The sequence below is a fragment of the Rutidosis leptorrhynchoides genome, chromosome 3 (assembly GCF_046630445.1).
Source record: "Rutidosis leptorrhynchoides isolate AG116_Rl617_1_P2 chromosome 3, CSIRO_AGI_Rlap_v1, whole genome shotgun sequence".
Lineage (NCBI taxonomy): Eukaryota > Viridiplantae > Streptophyta > Magnoliopsida > Asterales > Asteraceae > Rutidosis > Rutidosis leptorrhynchoides.
In genome coordinates, this window is record NC_092335.1 from 135,182,278 (window position 1) to 135,204,245 (window position 21,968).

General features: G+C 34.8%; 1 protein-coding gene and 1 non-coding gene across 2 annotated transcripts; one reads left to right on the forward strand and one right to left on the reverse strand.

Moving 5' to 3' along the window:
- Positions 1–2,716: 2,716 nt before the first annotated feature.
- On the forward strand, positions 2,717–2,823 carry LOC139903396 (small nucleolar RNA R71). The gene has a single exon (XR_011778217.1). It is a non-coding gene; the product is annotated as a small nucleolar RNA R71 (small nucleolar RNA).
- A 17,354-nt stretch (positions 2,824–20,177) lies between these two features.
- Positions 20,178–21,719, reverse strand: LOC139900411 (uncharacterized). Its single transcript, XM_071883183.1, has 4 exons — positions 21,319–21,719; positions 20,876–21,093; positions 20,367–20,638; positions 20,178–20,276 (listed from the first exon to the last, which is right to left on the reverse strand). The coding sequence occupies exons 1-4, from the start codon at positions 21,717–21,719 to the stop codon at positions 20,178–20,180; spliced, it is 990 nt and encodes a 329-aa protein (XP_071739284.1).
- Positions 21,720–21,968: the final 249 nt, after the last annotated feature.

The window sequence follows — 21,968 nt, forward strand, 5'->3', positions numbered from 1 at the left end:
GACTATAATTATAAATTCATGAGGGTGATTAGTGTAGAAAAGTGATTAAAATACCGAGTTTGCAAACATATTATTTTATATCACATTTGATATTTTGCGTCTTGTCGTCAAAATTAGTAGCTTTTGCTGAACTTAATGTCAGTCTTTGAAAGTGCGCTGTTTTACCCTGTTTTGTACATAAGATAAACTATAAACATACATAATATTTTTATTATATTTTTTTTATAAAACCTTTATTTATTAAAACAATTTAAACGAATAATTTTTATTTTTTTAAAAAAAAAATTTGTTTCCTTTTACTTTAGGTAGTTTCGGTATATTTACCTAGTCCGTCCCTCGATAAAATTTAAAATCTGTCGTTTTTAAAGTGATTGTTTTAAAAGCAAAGATTTTTGGGTTTTTTTTTAATTTTTTTGGTATACTTTAGATCAATAAAATTAAAAATAATGATAACAAAATTTTTCGCCCCGCCCTCGGGTAAAGCAATTTCGGTTCTACGACCTAGTCTTTAACTTACGACGAATTTTAGAAATCATTTTTTAAACATGATGAAATAAAGTAAATTATGTTTTTAAATTCACACAAAACTTAAATTTAAAAATGCATATTAATTTCATACCAAACCTACAAAACAAAAATTCAGAATGGGGGAAGAAAACTAGTTCTTTAGTGTCTGTAGCGGAAAAGACCAATCGGATTCCATTCTCGGAACTAAACGAGAACAGAACAACTAACTTTAGACAGCGTTTTCTTTTTAGAACATTTGAATCTCCCCACACTTTGGTAACTGTGGTGTCGAAATTGTGGTTAACTTCATTGTCAATTTCTCTTGGACCATAATCAACTTGCATATATGTGACTTTTGCTTTAAGACATTGGTCGAATTCCTGTGTAATATCCACAAATTCAACTAATTTAGCCTTTTCTTTAGGCGATAGATTGGATACTAACCGGTTACATAACTTAAAGTTCCCCTTGGTTCTAGCATCGCGAGTCCGTTTAATAAGTTTCTTCATTGAACTATTAATAACCGGGTCATTTAATTTCGTATCAACAACGGGGTTCTTTGTTATCAGGTCATCATTAGGTGTTACTTCATTTTACCCACACTTAGGCGTTTTATTATTGTTAAGCACTACCGTTGAAGTTGGTAAAACTATGTGGTTCTTACCAATCATTTTTGTTGGTTCAACGGTTTTGGTTGGTGGAGATTTAGACTTTCGACTCACAAAGGTGATCAATTTTTCATCATTACTAAGTGTCATTCTACCCTCTCTTACATCAAATAACGCCCCGGTGGACGCTAAGAATGGTCGACCTAAAATTAGAGGAACGTTTGAGTCCTCTTCTATGTCAATGACAATAAATTCGACTAGAAAGGTTAAATTACCTAATTGAACGGTAGATTGTCAGCAATTCTAACTGGGTGCTTAATGGTTTGATCAAAGAGTCTAACACTCATTTTCGTTGGACTTAACTCACCTACTCCTAGTCTCTTATATAATGAAAGAGGCATAACACTCACACTTGCACCTGAATCTGCTAGTGCATCATACATGACACAATCACTAAGTAGACAAGGAACAATAAATTCACCCGGATCACCTACCCTGGGTGAAGGTTTTGGTGGAACTGTCTTCACCGGGTTTATCTTTACGGTTTTTGTTTCTTGCACTTTCTTATTCTTCTTCTTCTTTTCAGAGGTATCACAAACTTTATTACCTATTACTTGCTCATACTCAACTCCTTTTCTTGGAAACGGGATGGGTGGTCTGTATGGTGCCACCACTGGCTTTACATACTCGGGTGGTGGTGATGGTGTTGTAACTTCTTCATTGTTACTCACATCGAAAACCTTTCCATCTTCTGATGATGGTTTTTCAGAATTCTTTGATACCATATTAATATTCTCATTCCAAGGATTTACTTCAGTATTACTCGGTAGCTTTCCTTGTTCCCTCGCACTCATCATGCTACAAGAGTACCTACGTGTTTTTCTAGATTCAAAATAGAATCTTGTTGAGTTCTTAATAACTGATCAAACCTCTCATTTGTTTGAGTTTGAGATGTAATAAATTGTGTTTGAGATTCAACTAGCTTTTGTACCATTTCTTCCAGATTTGAGTTTTTCTCTTCGATTTGTTGTGGTGGTTTATACAAACCAGGCCTTTGTTGATTGAAAGTGTTGTTTTGAGTTGGTTGGTTATTTGGACCTTGTTGGTTATACGAGTTATTGTTGGGTCCATTTGGATTGTAAAGAATGTTTTGATTTCGATTAAAGTTTGGCCTTGGCGGTTGATAATTATTTTGATAATTATTTCCCGGCCTTTGGTTCATGTAGGAAACATTCTCACGTTGTTCCTTCGTTTGCTCAATGTGACAATCTTTCGTTAAGTGTGGTCCACCGCATTTCTCACAACTGATTCGTATTGCGTGAATATCTTTAGTCATCTTTTCCATTCGTCTTTCATAAGCATCTATTTTTGCGGAAACAGAATCAAAGTCATGGCTAGAATCGGCTCTAGCCGCTTTAGATGAACAAAAGATATCTTTTTCTTGATGCCACTCATGTGAGTGGGGGGCTGTGTTATCAATGATTTTATGAGCTTCGGTTGCGATTTTCTTCATAATGGAACCACCAGCTGTTATGTCGATGTCTTTTCGTATAGCAACGTCGACACCTTGATAGAATATTTGTACTATTTGATAAGTGTCTAAGCCGTGTTGAGGACATCCTCTCAACAACTTTCCGAATCTTGTCCATGCCTCATATAATGTTTCATTTGGCTTTTGCGCGAACGTAACAATTTCTCCTTGAAGTCTCACGGCTTTAGATGCTGGAAAGAATCTTTTAAGAAATTTCTCAACTAAAACATCCCATGTGTGAATCGCCCTTTCAGGTAACGATTCTAACCAATCTTTGGCTTCTCCCTTTAAAGTCCAGGGAAATAACATGAGATAGATCTGTTCATCCTCAACTTCTCTGATTTTAAATAGAGTACAGATCCTATTAAAGGTTCGAAGATGTTCGTTTGGATCTTCTTTTGGCATACCACTATATTGGCATTGATTAGTTACCATGTGTAGGATTTGTCCTTTGATTTCATAATCTGACGCATTAATGTCTGGCTTAATAATGGCGTGACATTGGCTCGTGCGTGTGGCTCTCATTCGGTCTTCCATACTTAGAGGTTCAGTTACTTCTATAATTGAATTTGTTAAATATGAATTACTGGAGGATTCTGATTTAACGGTTTGTGGTTCAGGAGAAATAATTAGTTGTTCAAGATCTTGGAATTGTCCTTGAATATCCTCCGGGTTTTCAATTTTGAAGTCGGGTTCAAAAAATGGATTATTGGAAATTTGAATTGGAGTACTTGTTCGACTAGATGATGATTCTAAAGAAAAATCAACGTTGACAATATTGGCTAGATGTCTTGATCGAGTTACAGGAGGTGAATGTATGAAAGGTGGTGAACATTTTGCTCGGTGCATTCACTGAATATCCTATTAGTTATAAATATAAAAATTATTAAAGTTATCAAATCAATAGACTTTTCTGATTTTGCCCACATTTCGAATAGCCAATAGATGCAGCAGGTAGCCAGGACCCTTTAAATCGGAAGCCCACAACTCGCCACTAACAAATCCAACTATTACTACGAACCAGAAAATTTGGATGTCTATTAATTTAATCGCTTAAAATAATTTTTCGTCGAAATTTTAAAGAAAATAAAGAAAACTCTATGTCCTAAAAACTAGAGCGTCGAGAAATAAGAAAGAAAAAGAGTGCGTCGAAAAACGTCGAAAAATAAAAAGTCAAAAAATAATAATAATAATAATAATAATAATAATAATAATAATAATAATAATAATAATAATAATAATAATAATAATAATAATAATAATAAGAAAGTAAAGCGTCGAAACTTAAAAGTCTAAAAACTAAATATTAAAAGTTGCGTCTAAAGGATTAAAGCTTAAAAGGAATTCTATATCCAAAACGGCAATAACTTAATAGGCACTAAAATCTTAAAACGGCATCGCAAAATTCTAAAGCGTCTAAATTCTAAATCTAAAGAAAAAGCACTTAGGGGATTTTATGGCAAAGCCTAAAAATCTAGAAATATAAAATAACTACGGTAAAATACTAAGTTTAAAACTAATTACGAACGATAAATATACAAATTACGAATAATTTTATACAAATATTAAAAAGAAATATTTTCAAAAGATAAAATTTAAGATTTTATATAAAATATTATTTTTATATTATTCTATATAATTAATACAAATAAATAAACTTAAATTTACAAATAATAATAAAACTATATATTTAATTAAAACCCTAATTTGATTAAATAATATTAATTATAATTAAACCCTACGCGTATTAAATGTCCGAGGTAACTGACCCTGTCACAATCACTCATGCGGTCGCATGAGTTTTAGGTGATGGGCTCATGCGATCGCATGGCCCAGCAAACCATATAGGATCCGGGCTTTGATCAGGCTTCGGCCCAATATTAATTTTTATTATTTTTTTTATGATTTTAATTTTCTAAATATTACAAAATATTTATATAAACTTATATTTTTAAAATCTAAAAATAAAAATACTTATTAATTTTATATATAAAGTCTTAAAAATATATTTTTTTTCTTTTTATTATATTTTTTAAAACTTATTATAAATACAAAATATTTTTTTTATAAAATAAGAAATTATACAAAAATATAGTTATAATGAAATATAGCGTTTTTACCGAGTCCCCAGCAGCGGCGCCAAAAACTTGATGTTAAGCGAGGTATACGAAATACTATTAATTTTATTACGAAATACGATGAAATATGATACAAGTTACACAAGTTTTATTTTATTTATTTACAAATGGGATATACCTAAACTCTGCTACAACACTATAGGCAGTGTACCTAATCGTAGAGTAGTGTAGTTTTTAGTAAGTCCGGTTCGTTCCACAGGGAGACGGCTTATTGCGTATACTATATTTTTAAACAATTATATTTGTATAAATATGTGTGTATATATATATATATATATATATATATATTAGTAATATAGTAGTATTATTATTATTATAAAAGGGGGGTTTTACCGTTTAATGACCGGTTTGTCGATTTTAAATAAAGCGTAAAGATAAATGACGATAATTAAAATGCGTAAATTAAATAACAATATTTAAAACGACAATAAATAAATGACAGTAAATAAAAGTACGATGGGATATAAAATAACACAATTATGCTTATTTAAACTTCCGTAATCATGATGTTTGACGTTTTGATTTTAATTTATTACTCTGGGTTAATTGTCCTTTGTACTGGATTGTTTGATACATCTATCTGATTTTTGTCCATAATAGTCCATCGGTCAAAATTATAAAGTGCGAGTGTCCTCGTCAAATTACCCTTATACCCGAAGTCAAATATTTCAACTAATTAAGGATTTAAACTGTGACGCAGTTATCACTTCTGTCAACAATTACACCAGTTATCACTGTATGTAATCCACCCCTTTTTTGATTAGATATGAATATTAATTTACCCACTTGATCAGTTTGAATAATCAATTACCCAACCCGAATAATTAATTAAATGATTATAATAGATTCCGTATGAATGTCACTAAATAGGACAACCATAATCATTATTAATTATTAAGTTAATTAACTTGAAGATAGGTTCGACAGACTCCAATGAGTTGCCACTCGATTAGATAATACCCCCATCTATTAATAGTCAATAGTCCAATTTCCACAAGTGTCGGTCTTTTGCCCAAACCTTAATTATGGTACAAAATCCAATAACCCCGTCTTAATATTTAGCCCAACATCACGATTACTTCGGCTCAAATAAGCATAATAATAACTTAGTTACGAGACATTAATTTAAAAAGAAAGAACATATCTTACAGTGATTATTTATCGCGTAGCGTTACACGGACAGAGTTCTGACTTTAAAACCCGTAAAACATTTCCTACAACAACCCAATTATTATTAATCTTAACTTAAACTTAATATTATAAATAATAAATATAAATATAGTTTACAGAAAGAAAAAAAAAAGAGTGTGTAGGTATTTTCGTCGAGCAGAAGCCTGGTATTTATAGGCATATTTCCTGATTCTGATGCCCATGCGAGTGCATGGGGTTTCAGTGCAAATCTCATGCATGAGCCCACGCATAGGTTTTATGCCTATTTCCCATGTGATCGCATGGCCGTCAGATCCAGCTCACATATTTTTTGTTTTCTTGCTCGTCGACATATTATTATATATATAATATATATATATATATATATATATATATATATATATATATATATATATATATATAATTTATATTAATTATATATATATATATATATATATATATATATATATATATATATATATATATTATATTATATTCTTGTGCATAGTTGACTTGTAATTTTCACTCTGTTGTCTCATACATTTACGCCCGATTTATGTCTCGGTTCCGATTTCTCGAACGTCTTTTCGTATGCTTTAATATCTTGTACTTTACGTTCCGCAACTTGTACTCTTGTAATTTTTAGACGTTTCTTATCAATAAATGGAACCACTTGGATTGTATCTTGTTTGAGCTTTTTGGTCATTTGCGTCTTCAAATAGTCGTTTTCTTCTTTTGTCTTCGCAATTATTTATTTAAACCATTACAACATAAAAATAGAATAATAGTAACTAAAAACTTTACATATTGGAAGGATATTGATACTAAATATATGTTCATTTGGAGCACTATCAGTCTGCAACATATTTTTAAGTTGTTAACATCTTATTTTTCTTTGGCGAAGTTGTTTTAAACAAATTAAGACATTACAATATTCAAATGCATAATGTCTACATTCAACCAAAGAGTAACAATATAATAGTCTTACACATTCCACAACGTAGTCAAGCTATTTCAAGGATTTCTAGGTTGACGCGCTTGGGTTGTCATTCTCCGTATCACTTGTCCCGCATGTCAACTTCTTTATTACCCCCTTCATCGTCTTCACAATCTTTGACTCCTTCTCAAGGTTCCTGATTTGTTCCTTGTATATTTTGTCCATCTTTGCCATCATCCTTAACTCTTGAATTTGTTCATCAGCCTCTTCATCTTCACTGTCAGGAATCATAGTGTTTTCTTTACTGGTTCTTGCTTCATCGGTCGTTCATTTTCGTTTGCGGGTGGTTACTTCTGAAATCTTTGGTCCTTTGAATATGGCAAGAGTAGGTTGACGAAATTTATCACTTGTGGCACCCAGATATTCAAACACTTTATTGAGATGCAATCCGTAGGGCAATGCACGAGTGGTTTCTGTGATAATTCCATTCATCCTTGATGCCATGAGATAAGCCATATTTACTTTGATGTCATTTTCTAAACGCCACATTATAGCGACTTGAGTGACATGGACATTTGAGTGATTACCGGATTTGCAGTAGATGTTGTAAATGATGATTTTGTTCCAGATGTCATACTCATGACGAAGGTTGTCACACCCCCAAATAGGGCATGGGGTATTTGAAGGTTTTTTTCGTATGCCCGAGAGACATATTTAATTAATGTGGCTAATATGCTATGATCCAAGTCGGTTCATACCCAATAACAAGCTTAACAACACCTTATATGTATTTATCTTGACGATTGGATCGTTAAGTAAATACGCGACACTTAAATTTTAGAAAATTGGGTTTCTAAAATGTTATCACTTGAGTCAAGTTATTTGGTTAATTTATATCTTAAGGAATTAATTACTTATGGGTTTAAATAATTACCTTGTGTCATATTTTGTATATGATTTATAAAATGTACATGCAACTTAACAAAACAAGAGGCTTCTACCAAGTTTTATAAAATTAACCAATTTATATACAAAGAGCATGGGGGTGGCGGTTTTGAGGGTACCAAGGAAGACCACCACATGCTTGTTTTGTGACTTTTAATAAGCACACTTGCTTAGTTACATGCCTTACACTTTAACCAATTCTTTGACTCAAAAAAATTGCAAGTTCTTTAAACTCTCTTCTCTCTCCCAAAGCAGCCTGCTGGCCGTGGCATTCAAAGGGGAAAGAAAGGGTGTTTTGCTTGACAATCTAAGTGATTTAGTGTCTAAAATCCTAACTCATTCAAAGGTGGTGTTGTTTCAAAAGGGGCTTGTGGGTATTACCAACTTGAGGCTTCAAGTTAGAGGCTCTAAATCCCTCATCTTCATCATCATTTCAGCTGTCCAATTCAGCATTTTATTCTTCATTAAGGAGGTATTAAACTCTTCCTTTCTTGTTAATTAGTAAGCATTATTTCACAACTTGATCCAAGATGGGATTTAGCTTTAATTGGTTTAATGATAACAAGTAAAATTGGTAATTTCACGCTTCCGTTTTATAATGATTCTTAAATGGTTTTAAGAGTCTCAAACTTGTTAAATCTCAACAATGGTATCTAGAGCTGAGGTTGTTGAAATATGCTTCGTAATGTTGTTTTAAACCCACTATATTTGCAATCTATGAACATGCATGAATGTAGATTGCAAAAATCAATGGGTTTGGGTGGGTTTATGTGTAAGGCCGAATTGTTTGGGTTCCAAAAGTGGGTTTTGGGCTCTTTCATTTGGTCATATTTGGTTGCATGTTCATGTTCACAATCATAGCCTTGACCTTGTGTTGAATGCATGTTATGGTTGTATGTTTGGTTAATTTGTAATATTCATTTGGTATGTAATATTAATTCATTCAATTAGATGTAATATTTATTTTGGCTATGTAATTTGTTTTACATTTGGTATGTAAAATATAATAGGTTGTATTTTCATTTTCTAGATAAAAATGTATTAGGATACATATTTTGTAAAATGAAGATACAAGATGATGAAGACTTGAAGAACACAAGGAACATATGGATGCAAGGTTAAGTGGGAGATTTGAAATCTCCTACTTTGTATTATTACCCCTTAACCCGGTGACATTTGTTTTCGGCTAAACAAATGTCCACCAAAATGGCTAGATTGTGAACATACTTGTTTTGCATGTGTGGTTGTTTGTTTGTTTATTGTATTGTATGTTTGGTTGATACAATTAATCACAAGATAACAACAAGCAAAACGACAATTTAATTGGTTAAATTAGACGTATGAATAACATGCATGACGACAATTTAATTGGTTAAATTAAAAGCAACTAAAGACCTTAATAAATGGTTATTAAGAACAAGAAAAGGATCACATATATGTAAAATGGTTTATATCAAGTAATTGGCAAATTACAAGACTTGAAAATGGATTTCAAATGAACCATACACTAAATGCATGTTGGTGTATGGCATAAATGTTTTCTTAAACTAGAATTAACGAAAACTTAAAATCCCTTAATCGACAAGGTAAACAAGTTTAACGCCATCCTTTTGTGGGACACTTAAACATAGTAAGGAACTCATAATGGGATAAAGGTCACCTAACCGTTATGAGCTAACTAATATGGTTAAGGTAAAATTCGCATGCTTGTGGGATAAAGGTCACCTAACCACTTGTATGTTAATTTTACATGTTTTACAAGTAGGACTACTTGATTTGGGAATCATGAACTTAGGGTCACCGAAGCATGAGGAACAAATAGGCATTGATGGGATAAATATGCCATGCAAAAGGATTGCATGATCCCATAATTTAGAAGTTGCAAAAGGATTGCAATTGTCATATAATGACTACCTAGCTAAATTAAATGACGGGATAAAGGTCACCTAACCGAAATTTGGTTTATCGTTGGATTCTAAAATTTAATATATATATATCAATTGGATTTAAAGGGTATTGATTGTTAAATTTAAAATCGATACTTAAATGAACTTTGTTAAATTTTGTAGATGGCCGCCAATAACAACAACATGCAAAACACACCTATTAACTTGAACAACCTATCGTTAAGGTCTCTCCTCGAGAAAGACAAACTCAACCATATGAACTTTATGGATTGGTTCCGCAATCTTAGGATTGTCCTCAAACTTGAGGATAAGGCGTATGTGTTGGAAGACCCTATTCCCGATCAACCCGATGAGGATGATACGGAAGGCATGGCTTATTGGATAAGTATTGCGTCAATTCGGTGCAAGTCGCTTGCCTAATGCTTGGGACTATGATACCCGAACTCCAAAAGGATTTCAAGCATCATACTGCATACGACATGATTACGCAATTGAAGGAGATGTTCCTTCAACAAGCACGTGTCGAGCGCTTCGAAACGGTTCGAGCGTTACATGCATGTCGTATGGATGACACCCAATCCGTATCCTCTTATGTCCTCAAAATGAAAAGCCTTATTGATCGTGCAAACCGTCTTAATCTCAACATATCTAATGAGCTAGCCACTGATCTTATCCTAAACTCCCTGTCAAAGAGGTTTGACCAATTTGTAATTAATTACAATATGAATGGGATGGATAAGACCATTGGTGAACTTCATGGCATGTTAAGGACGGCCGAAACTAGCATGGGTAAGAGGGCTTCACCCGTGCTAATGATCAATGATGGTGGGTCCAAAGGTAACAACACCTCTAAGCCAAAGGCAGCTAAGAGGAAAGGACCCGCCCATCAAGGCAAGGGAAAGGGGAGGATGGTTACCCCAACCAAAAACAAGAACAAGAAGCAAAAGGTTGCCGGACAAGCAAACCCCAAGGAAGACCCGTGCTTCGGTTGCGGTGAAATGGGTCACTGGAAACGCAATTGCCCGGTCTACCTTAAGGAGTTGAAGGAAAAGAGGGATGCGGGGCAAACCTCAGGTAACATATATATGGTATATATAGAGCTTAGTATTACTTCTTCTAATACATGGGTATTAGACACTGGATGTGGAACTCACATTTGCAATTCTTTTCAGGGGTTCAAAAGAAGTAGCAAGCAAGCGGGAACATCAAGTCTCTTTATGGGTAATGGAGCCAAAGTGCAAGTGAAGGCTCAAGGAGACTTTGTATTAAAGCTTCCAAGTGGTTTGGAACTTATTTTGAACAATGTTTTGTATGCACCGGATTTATGTCGAAACATTATTTCAGTTTCCCGTTTAAAACAATGTGGTTTTTATCTCAATTTTGTTAATGATGATATCCACGTTTATTTAGATAATGTATTCTATTTTAAGGCTTCGCCTTCAAATAGAATTTATGAATTGGTTCATGATGACACATCATCTAGTAGCTCAATATACCATACTAGCACCAAGAAACTCAAAAGGGATTTGAGTGATTCCTACTTATGGCATTGTCACCTTGGTCACATAAACAAGAACCGAATGCATACACTTCAAAAGAATGGACTCTTGAAATCAAATGAGATGGACTCGTTTGATGTATGTGAATCTTGTTTACAAGGCAAAATGACTAAAGCACCTTTCAAAGGGACCTATGAAAGGGCTAAGGACTTATTGGGATTAATACATTCGGATGTATGTGGACCCTTTAAGCCCATAGCTAGGAATGGTGAAAGATACTTCGTTACTTTCATTGATGACTTCAGTCGTTTTGGATATGTCTACTTGTTAAGACATAAGGACGAAACTTTTGAAGCATTCAAAGAATATCAAAGCGAAGTACAAAATCAACTCAATAAGACAATCAAGGTACTTCGTACCGATAGAGGAGGTGAATACCTAAGCGATGCTTTCCAAGATCATCTTAGAAGTTGTGGGATTATCTCACAACTCACTCCTCCTGGAACACCCCAACTGAATGGAGTTTTCGAAAGGAGGAACCGAACCCTAATGGATATGGTTCGATCTATGATGGCTAGAAGCTCGTTACCTCTATCATTTTGGGGTTATTGTCTATGCTCAGTGGCTCGTATTTTAAATATGGCCCCAACCAATAAAGTGGAACGAACACCTCATGAGATGTGGTTTGGAAAACCTCCATCTCTATCATACTTAAAGGTATGGGGATGTGAAGCTTACCCTAAGCGTTACGTCCCTAATAAGTTGAATGCTCGATCCACGAAGTGTATCTTCATAGGATATCCCAAGGATGATATGGGATACTATTTCTATGATCCTTCCGAGCAGAATGTATTTGTTGCTCGGAAGGCTGAATTCCTTGAAACTAAGTTCCTAATGGAAGGCAAAAGTGAAAGGAAGATAGATCTTGAAGAGGTTCAAGATCAAGTAGATGATACATAATTGGCTGACACTAGCACTCAACATGAAAATGTTGAGAGTGATCAGATGGATGATCAAAATACACAAGACATTCGCAGATCTGGTAGGATTAGTAATCCTCCTGAGAGATATGGGTTTCTCTTGGATGGTTGCTATGTGGTTGATTTGGATGAACCAATAAACTACCAAGATGCTTTATCAAGGATTGATAAAGATAAATGGCAGGAAGCCATGAACGCTGAGATGCAATCCATGTATGACAACCAAGTTTGGGAACTTGTTGCGCAACCTCCTGGCTCTAGGCTAGTTGATTGTAAATGGCTGTTCAAAATGAAAACCGACATACATGGAAACTTGGATACATATAAAGCTAGACTTGTAGCAAATGGTTTCACTCAAACTCAAGGGGTTGACTATGATGAAACTTTTTCGCCTGTGGCGATGCTAAAGTCTATTAGGATATTACTTGCCATTGCTGCTCATTATGATTATGAAATATGGCAGATGGATGTCAAGACCGCTTTCCTAAACGGACATCTTAAGGAAGATGTCTATATGGTTCAGCCTGAGGGTTTTGTTGATCCAAAATATCCTAAAAAGATATGCAAGTTAAAGAAGTCAATCTACGGATTGAAACAAGCATCTAGAATGTGGAATCATCATTTTAATGAGGAGGCCAAGAAATTTGGCTTCATTAAAAATGGTGATGAAGCTTGTGTATACAAGAAAGCTAGTGGGAGCACTATCATGTTCCTTGTACTATATGTGGATGATATATTGTTATTTGGAAATGATATTCCGGCAATGCAAGGTGTTAAAACTTGGTTAAGCAAATGCTTCTCCATTAAGGATCTTGGAGAAGCACAATACGTTTTGGGGATTGGGATCTACAGGGATAGATCCAAGAAACTGATAGGTTTAAATCAAAGTGCATACATTGAAAAGATCTTGAAAAGGTTCAAGATGGAGAACTCTAAGAAAGGTTTGGTACCTATTCAAAAGGGAACACTTCTCAGTTCATCTCAGTGCCCCACCACGAAAGATGAACAGGAGAGAATGAAGAAAGTCCCATATGCTTCTGCCATTGGGTCAATCATGTATGCAATGATATGCACTAGACCGGATGTGTCATGCGCTCTTAGCTTGACAAGTAGATACCAGAATAACCCAGGAAACAGTCATTGGATTGCTGTTAAAAGTATATTGAAATACCTTGGGAGGACTAAGGATATGTTTCTAATATATGGGTCTGGTGAGGAGGAACTCGCTGTAAAGGGTTACGTAGACGCGAGTTTCCAAACTGATCGAGATGATTCTCGATCACAATCCGGTTATGTCTTCACATTAAATGGAGGTGCGGTCTCTTGGAAGAGTTCAAAATAGGATGTTGTTGCATTATCCACTACAGAGTCAGAGTACATTGCCGCCTCATTGGCAGCTCAGGAAGCTGCATGGATGAAGAAATTCATCGACGACTTAGGAGTGGTCCCTACCATTCAAGACCCTCTTGAGATCTTTTGTGACAACGAAGGTGCGATTGCTCAAATCAAGGAACCTCGTGCTCACCAAAAGACCCGTCACATTGAGTGGAGATTCAACTACATAAGGGATGAAGTTGAAAAAGGAAAGATATGTATTCGCAAAGTTCACACAGATCTTAATATAGCGGATCCTCTCACGAAGCTCTTACATGGATCAAAACATACAGGACATGTTTGTGCATTAGGGCTTCGATATTCTAGTGATTGGTCATGATCTGTTTTAAGTATTGTAACGGAACGAAATTGTTCAAACTCATTAATATAATTATGGTATTAATTTATTTTGAGTCATGTTCCTATTTTGCATATTTTATCCATGAATAAGTAATTATTCTAAAATTCCGTAGTCGATCACATTCGTGGGAACAAGTGTGAGGTTTAGACTATTATGAACTTAGATTGGTATACATTCACGGGATGAATGTGGGGCAAGGTTGCAACCAAGGTTTATAGATATTTGTAGGATACAAATATTGGAAGACCCGCTCTCAAGATTTACTAAATGGAGCCTTTGTGGTTGATCACATGTAATCTTGAGTAAAGGCGAATATCATTGTATCCTCTGACCTGAGATACGTATTGGGTTCGGATATTTATCAGGTATTGTGCCTTGATTCTTTCCTTCGCTATTCTGAAATATGGTAGTTCATAAGGAAGAACTCAGGTATAATGCAAGGTATGTATTTAGGACATATGTAGTCAAGATGGAATTTGTCCCTCTTATTCGTTGAGAGTCAGATGTTTAAGGCCTGATAAAGTTAAATCTAGAAGAGAGTGATCACTCTGTGTCTCTTGAAGAGATTGAAGGTTTTTTTCGTATGCCCGAGAGACATATTTAATTAATGTGGCTAATATGCTATGATCCAAGTCGGGTCATACCCAATAACAAGCTTAACAACACCTTATATGTATTTATCTTGACGATTGGATCGTTAAGTAAATACGCGACACTTAAATTTTAGAAAATTGGGTTTCTAAAATGTTATCACTTGAGTCAAGTTATTTGGTTAATTTATATCTTAAGGAATTAATTACTTATGGGTTTAAATAATTACCTTGTGTCATATTTTGTATATGATTTATAAAATGTACATGCAACTTAACAAAACAAGAGGCTTCTACCAAGTTTTATAAAATTAACCAATTTATATACAAAGAGCATGGGGGTGGCGGTTTTGAGGGTACCAAGGAAGACCACCACATGCTTGTTTTGTGACTTTTAATAAGCACATTTGCTTAGTTACATGCCTCACACTTTAACCAATTCTTTGACTCAAAAAAATTGCAAGTTCTTTAAACTCTCTTCTCTCTCCCAAAGCAGCCTGCTGGCCGTGGCATTCAAAGGGGAAAGAAAGGGTGTTTTGCTTGACAATCTAAGTGATTTAGTGTCTAAAATCCTAACTCATTCAAAGGTGGTGTTGTTTCAAAAGGGGCTTGTGGGTATTATCAACTTGAGGCTTCAAGTTAGAGGCTCTAAATCCATCATCTTCATCATCATTTCAGCTGTCCAATTCAGCATTTTATTCTTCATTAAGGAGGTATTAAACTCTTCCTTTCTTGTTAATTAGTAAGCATTATTTCACAACTTGATCCAAGATGGGATTTAGCTTTAATTGGTTTAATGATAACAAGTAAAATTGGTAATTTCACGCTTCCGTTTTATAATGATTCTTAAATGGTTTTAAGAGTCTCAACCTTGTTAAATCTCAACAGTATTTGTGACTAATTATATCAAATCACAGTTGTATAAACGAGAACGACTCTATATGAGACGTTTTGAATAAAACATTTATTAATAAAACAGCGGAAGCATTAAAAGTTTTTACATCAAATCCAAACCGAAATAGTATTAGTTTTAACATGCAAAGTAAATGTAATGAAATGAAGACTCCATGCAGCAGCATTCAATTCATCATGTAGCATTCATAGCAATCACCTTATTCGTCACCTGAGACAAAACATGCTTAAAGTGTCAACCAAAAAGATTGAGTGAAATTCATAGGTTTATATAATATGCATTAGACCACAAGATTTAGTTTAAAGCTTATTGATACCAATTATATCAATCTAAAAAGAGTTGCTGTAGTTTGTAATATCGCTACTAGACAAAAGTTTACCCCGCGACACCTTGAACAGTCAGTGTCAGTTGAATCATTAATATGTAACCAAAGACCATCAGTCAAATAGTTAGAGACGTCACTCTCAGTAGCGCTACTCACAATAACTAAGTTTGCATCTTATACCTCAGCAATTAATGATATTACGGTGGGGATTTGCATGACAAAGCACGACAACACAATAACATTTTAGTACTTGTGTCTAAATGTAAAACAGTTATAAAGCAAGCATGTGTCTCACCCCAAAAGTTATAAACAGTTAAGTAAACAGTAAAAGTGGGGCTATGAAAATCACCTTAAATAGCAGTTGAAGTATTCCACGTAAGAAGGAAAGTAAAGCAAGTAAGTGATCTGGATATCAACTTAGAGGTATAACGTTTGATTAGTTAATGTCTAACTTGACATAAAGTGTGTTTATTAATATAGCAACTATATTGACAGTGACGGTTTTCGAGAAAAGTTCCTATTTCTCAAAAGTTCCAATTTTTGGAGACCTACAATTTATGGAAAGCTTCCACTTATAGTAAGCTTCTAGTTTAAGAATGTTCGGGTTATAATTCTTAACAAAGATGTTGTACAATCATGCCCAAACTTCGTTGCTAACATGCAAGTCACTCGAATGATCTATTGTTACCGAGCGGCCCAGGATCTCTTGACCAGAATCTAAGTCTTGGCATTCGAGATCCACAAGCGTCCCATAATGGTAACAAGGATCACCCTAGGCCACAAGTAGTGGTGATGTTTGTAGTCTTTGTACGCTATTATAACCTTCACGTTATGTGCGTATATACATATATATATTCATTAATTCGATTTTAATTATAATTCCTATATATTAATTCATAAAAATACTTTTATAATTTTTAGTAACATATATTACTAATTATAACATGTTATTTATTTTAATTTTAATTGCATATAATTTATAACATTATTTACATGTTTCGGTAAAAAAAATAATAAACCGAAGTAAATAGTAAAAAGTAAAAAGTAAAAAGTAAAAAGTAAGAAAAGAATACTTACTAGTAGTAATTCTTCAAAGAGAGAATGAGAAAAATTTTGGTGTGAGTTTGAATGAGAAATGAGGGGTATTTATACTTGAAAAAAATTAGGTAAAAAGAATAAAATAATTAAAAGAAAAAAATATTTTAATTCTTAATGGGATTTTAATAATTAAAAGTATTAAATGTTAGGTCATGAGTCATCTACAAAATAAAATAATAAAAGTAGTAGTCCATTATAATTTTAAAATAAAAAATAATTTTTTTAAATTTTTTTTTAATTAATAAATACGGATTTTTGTAAAATATTAAATAATTTTAGTATTTTACATTTTTAATACATAATTATGATTTATTTTGGTATTATATATATGTTAATTAAAAATTATGATTTTAATTTAATTATGATTATTACTTATGGTTTTTATTAGGTTTACTAATGTTTTTACATTTTTTAATTGTATTTATTATATTAAAAGTAATATAAAGTTTAGATAAATTAAATTATGTCAAATTATATAAATTAATATTATATAATTTATTTAAGCGTACGTTGTTGACAAAAAATTTCTATTCGGTCAATGTTTAATTGTATATAACAACCCTTAAATAATTAATACATATAGTCAGGCAGAAAACCCTAGGGTCAATTCAGTAAATTTAGAAGTCAAAAAGTGAGGGTTGTTATAGTACCTCCCCGTTAATAAAAACTTCGTCCCGAAGTTTTAGGTAGACTTCTCGGATGCATCAGCGGTTGAGAAGAGATGAGGATATTTCTGTTTCATTTTGTCTTCACGTTCCCAGGTATACTCGGGGCCACGTCGTGAATTCCAACGGATCTTAACAATAGGTATGGTGCTTTGTTTCAAGCATTTAGCAGATCGGTCCATGACTTCTACGGGTTCCTCTATGAAGTGCATTTTATCATCAATGTGAATGTCATCCAAAGGAATAACGAGAGTGTCATCAGCGAGACACTTTTTAAGATTCGAGACATGAAATACGTCGTGTACGCTGCTAAGTTCAGCAGGTAATTCTAATTGATAAGCCACGGGTCCGATTCTTTCAGTAATCTTGAAGGGTCCAACAAAACGCGGACTTAGTTTGCTTCGTTTACCAAAACGAACGACGCCTTTCCAAGGGGATACTTTCAACATGACTTTGTCACCAACTTGGAATTTCAAATCTTTCCAACCTTTATTAACATAGCTCTTCTGTCGGCTGCGGGCAGTTTCTATTCGTTTCTTAATCTGAACTATCTTTTAGGTTGTCTCGTGTATGATTTCAGGACTGGTTAACTGTCTATCCTCTAATTCATCCCATCACAGTGGGGATCTACATTTTCGTCCGTATAAGGCCTGAAAAGGTGCAGCCTTAATACTTGAGTTGTAACTATTATTGTAAGAGAATTCAACCAAAGGTAAATTTCTATCACAGCCTTTGCCGAAGTCGATAACACAAGCGCGAAGCATATCTTCCAACGTTTGAATGGTTCTTTCACTTTGACCATCGGTTTGCGGATGATAAGCAGTACTCATGTCGAGTTGAGTTCTAAGAGTAGTTTGTAAGGATTTCCAGAATCTGGAAGTGAATCGACTGTCACGATCAGAAATGATAGAAATAGGAACTCCATGACGTGAGACAATCTCCTTAAGAGAAAGTTGCGACAATTTCTCCATTTTTTCAGTTTCTTTGATCGGTGAGAAATGAGCAGATTTAGTAAGATTATCTACTATGACCCATATAGTATCATTGCCACTAGAAGTCTTGGGCAATTTAGTAATAAAGTCCATAGCGATACATTCCCACTTCCACTGCGGAATATCCGGTTGTTGCAGTAAACCAGACTGCTTTTGATGCTCGGCCTTAACTTTTAAACAAGTAAGACACTTGCTCACATACTCAGCAATATCAGATTTTAGATTAGGCCACCAATAACATTCTTTCACATCGTGATACATCTTACTGGAGCCTGGGTGAATAGAATATCTAGTCTTATGTGCTTCATCCAAGACTAGCTTTCGCAGATTTCCGAATTGAGGAACCCAGATACGGTTGTTGTAGTACCGTGTTCCATTCTCCTTGATTTGTAATTGGTTTTCAAATCCTGAAGGTCCTTCATGTTTGATATTTTCTTGCTTTATAGCTTCTAGTTGTGCTTCCCGAATTTTAGCTGTCAGATTTATTTGAATGATCATATTCAAAGCTCGCACTCGGATAGGCTTGACTCGATCCTTTCAACTGAGTGCATCAGCAACAACATTTGCCTTACCAGAATGGTACTTGTGTTCACAGTTGTAGTCATTTAGTAATTCAACCCAACATCTTTGTCTCATGTTCAGTTGTTTTTGATCAAAGATGTGCTGAAGACTCTTATGATCGGTAATATGGTGAATTTGATTCCATAAAGATAGTGTCGCCATATCTTTAATGTGAATACTACAGCTCCTAGTTCCAAGTCGTGGGTAGTATAGTTCTTCTCATGCTTCTTTAATTGTCTAGATGCATATGCAATGACTTTCTGGCGTTGCATTAACACACACCCAAAACCTTGGTTTGAAGCATCACAATAGACTACGAAGTCTTCAGTTCTGTCGGGTAGTGATAAGATTGGAACGGTAGTCAACTTTTCTTTCAGGGTCTGAAACGCAGATTCCTATTCAATACACCACTCAAACTTCTTATCCTTATGAGTCAACTTGGTAAGTGGTTTGGCAAGAATGGAGAAATCTTTGATAAATCTCCGATAGTAACCGGCAAGTCCTAGGAACTGACGAATGTGTTTCGCATTCTTAGGTGTTTCCCAGTTCTGAATAGCCTAGATCTTCGCGGGGTCGACATGTATTCCATCACTGTCAATTACATATCCCAAAAACTGAACAGTCTTTAACCAAAATTCACACTTGGAGAACTTAGCATACAACTGTTCCTTCTTTAGTAATTCCAGAATTTGTCGGAGGTGTTGTTCGTGTTTTTTCTCACTCTTAGAGTAGATGAGAATATCGTCGATGAAAACAATCACAAACTTATTGAGATAAGGCTTGCATACACGGTTCATGAGATCCATGAACATAGTAGGAGCATTAGTTAACCCAAAGGGCATTACCAAAAATTCATAATGTCCATAACGAGTCCGAAAGTCAGTCTTGGAAACATCGGATTCCTTAACTTTAAGTTGATGATATCCAGATCTCAGGTCAATCTTGGAATAGTTGCTTGATCCTTGTAACTGATCAAACAAGTCATCGATTCTAGGGAGAGGATAACGATTCTTGACGGTCAACTTGTTTAGTTCGCGATAGTCAATACACATCCTCATTGAACCATCTTTCTTTTTGACGAACAATATAGGTGCTCCCTACGGTGATGAGCTAAGACGAATGAATCCTATCTCCAGAAGCTCTTGTAGTTGCATAGATAGCTCTTTCATTTCTGATGGAGCTAGCTGGTATGGTGCCTTTGCAATAGGTGCAGCACCGGGGATCAAATCAATTTGAAACTCAACTTGTCTTTGTGGTGGAAGACCAGGGAGTTCATCAGGAAAAACTTCAGGAAAGTCTTTAGCAACATGAACGTCTTTAATACGCCGTTCATCTGGCTTGACTTCCTTTATGTAAGCCAAAATAGCTTGACATCCTTTCAAAAGGTACTTTCGGGTTTTGATGCATGAGATAAGATTAAGTTTGGAACCACTCTTATCTCCTTGGATAACAAGAATTTCACCAGTTTCGAGAGGAATATTAATTGTCTTATTAAAACACTGGATACCCACTTTCATCGGGGATAACCAATCCATCCCTAAGACTACATCAAAGCTTCCTAGTTCAACATGCAATAAGTCAACCTTGAAGGTTTTATTGGCTAGAGTCAGATTACATTCCTTGTAGATCCGGTCAACTTTTATAAATTTCCCGTTGGCCATTTCTACAAGACACTTAGTGTCTAAGTTTTGAGGTTTCTCGTCAAATAAGACACATAATTCAGTAGACACATAACTTCTATCAGCACCAGTATCGAATAAAATAGAAGCATAGCAGTTGTTGATAAGAAATGTACCAGTAATGACGTCATCGTCGTCCCTAGCTTCTTCAACAGTCATGACGAATGCTCTTCCCTTAGCATTACCAGTTGTTGCAGTATTGTTCTTAGGGCAGTTGGTTTTGTAATGCCCCTTTTTCCCATAACCGAAACAAGTAGGCACGGTTTGATTTGTATTTGTAGTAGGCAGACCAACCTTGCAATTCTTGGCCGAGTGACCAATCTTCTTACATTTTCTGCACACAACAGTGCAAAACCCATAATGATGCCTATCACAGCGATTACATAGCGGCTTTGTTCCAATATATCCACTTTTTGTAGTATCACCAACCTTCTTGTTTGAATTCTGACCTGTACCTTGAGTAGGCTCGAACTTTCTTTTGTTATCAGTAGCCTTCACTTCGGTCTATTTTTTCGTGGCATTTCTTCTTGCAGCCATAACCAGATTTTGAGTCATCAACATCGTAGCCTCAATATTTTCTTTACCAGCAGCTATAACATTCCCCTGAATATGAGGAGGAAGACCGATGATATACTTTTCAATCTTCTTGCTTTCAGGAGTAACCATACTAGGGCATAGAGCAGCTAGCTCCAGAAATCGGTTGCTATATTCTTCAACTTCAAGATTTTTCATTCTTAACTCCCAGAATTCGACTTCAAATTTCTGGACTTGATTCCTGGGACAATACTTACCAGCCAGCATGGTTTTTAATGTTTCCCATGGTATGGCTAGGGCAGCAGTCCATCCAAATGTACCAGCATATGCAGTCCACCAAGTTAAAGCTCCACCAGATAGATTTCCAGTAGCATACTTGACCTTGTCAGCTTCACCGCAGTTACACAAACGAAACACAGATTCCATCTTTTCGAACCATCAGTTTAGTTCAATTGGTCCTTCGGTTCCTTTATAGTTTGGTGGCTTACAATTCATAAATTCTTTATGTGAGCATGAATTCGGAGAGTTTCGGTTTCCGTTGTTGTTGTTTTGATTATTGTTGCTGCCTTGAGCGGCAACAAGGAGTTCTTGAAATTGCTCATTTGTGAGAGTAACGTTAGGAGAGTTGATGTTGTTACTTGGTTGTTGTTCTCCAGCCATTGTTCTTCAATACAT

Coding starts and splice junctions, on each gene's coding strand:
- LOC139900411 (XM_071883183.1), bottom strand. CDS start 21,719: ATGGAATCTGTGTTTCGTTTGTGTAACTGCGGTGAAGCTGACAAGGTC. Junction 21,094..21,318: donor GAAAATATTGAGGCTACGAT/GTTGATGACTCA, acceptor TGTTGTGTGCAG/AAAATGTAAGAAGATTGGTC. Junction 20,639..20,875: donor CGACGATGACGTCATTACTG/GTACATTTCTTA, acceptor ATGTTGAACTAG/GAAGCTTTGATGTAGTCTTA.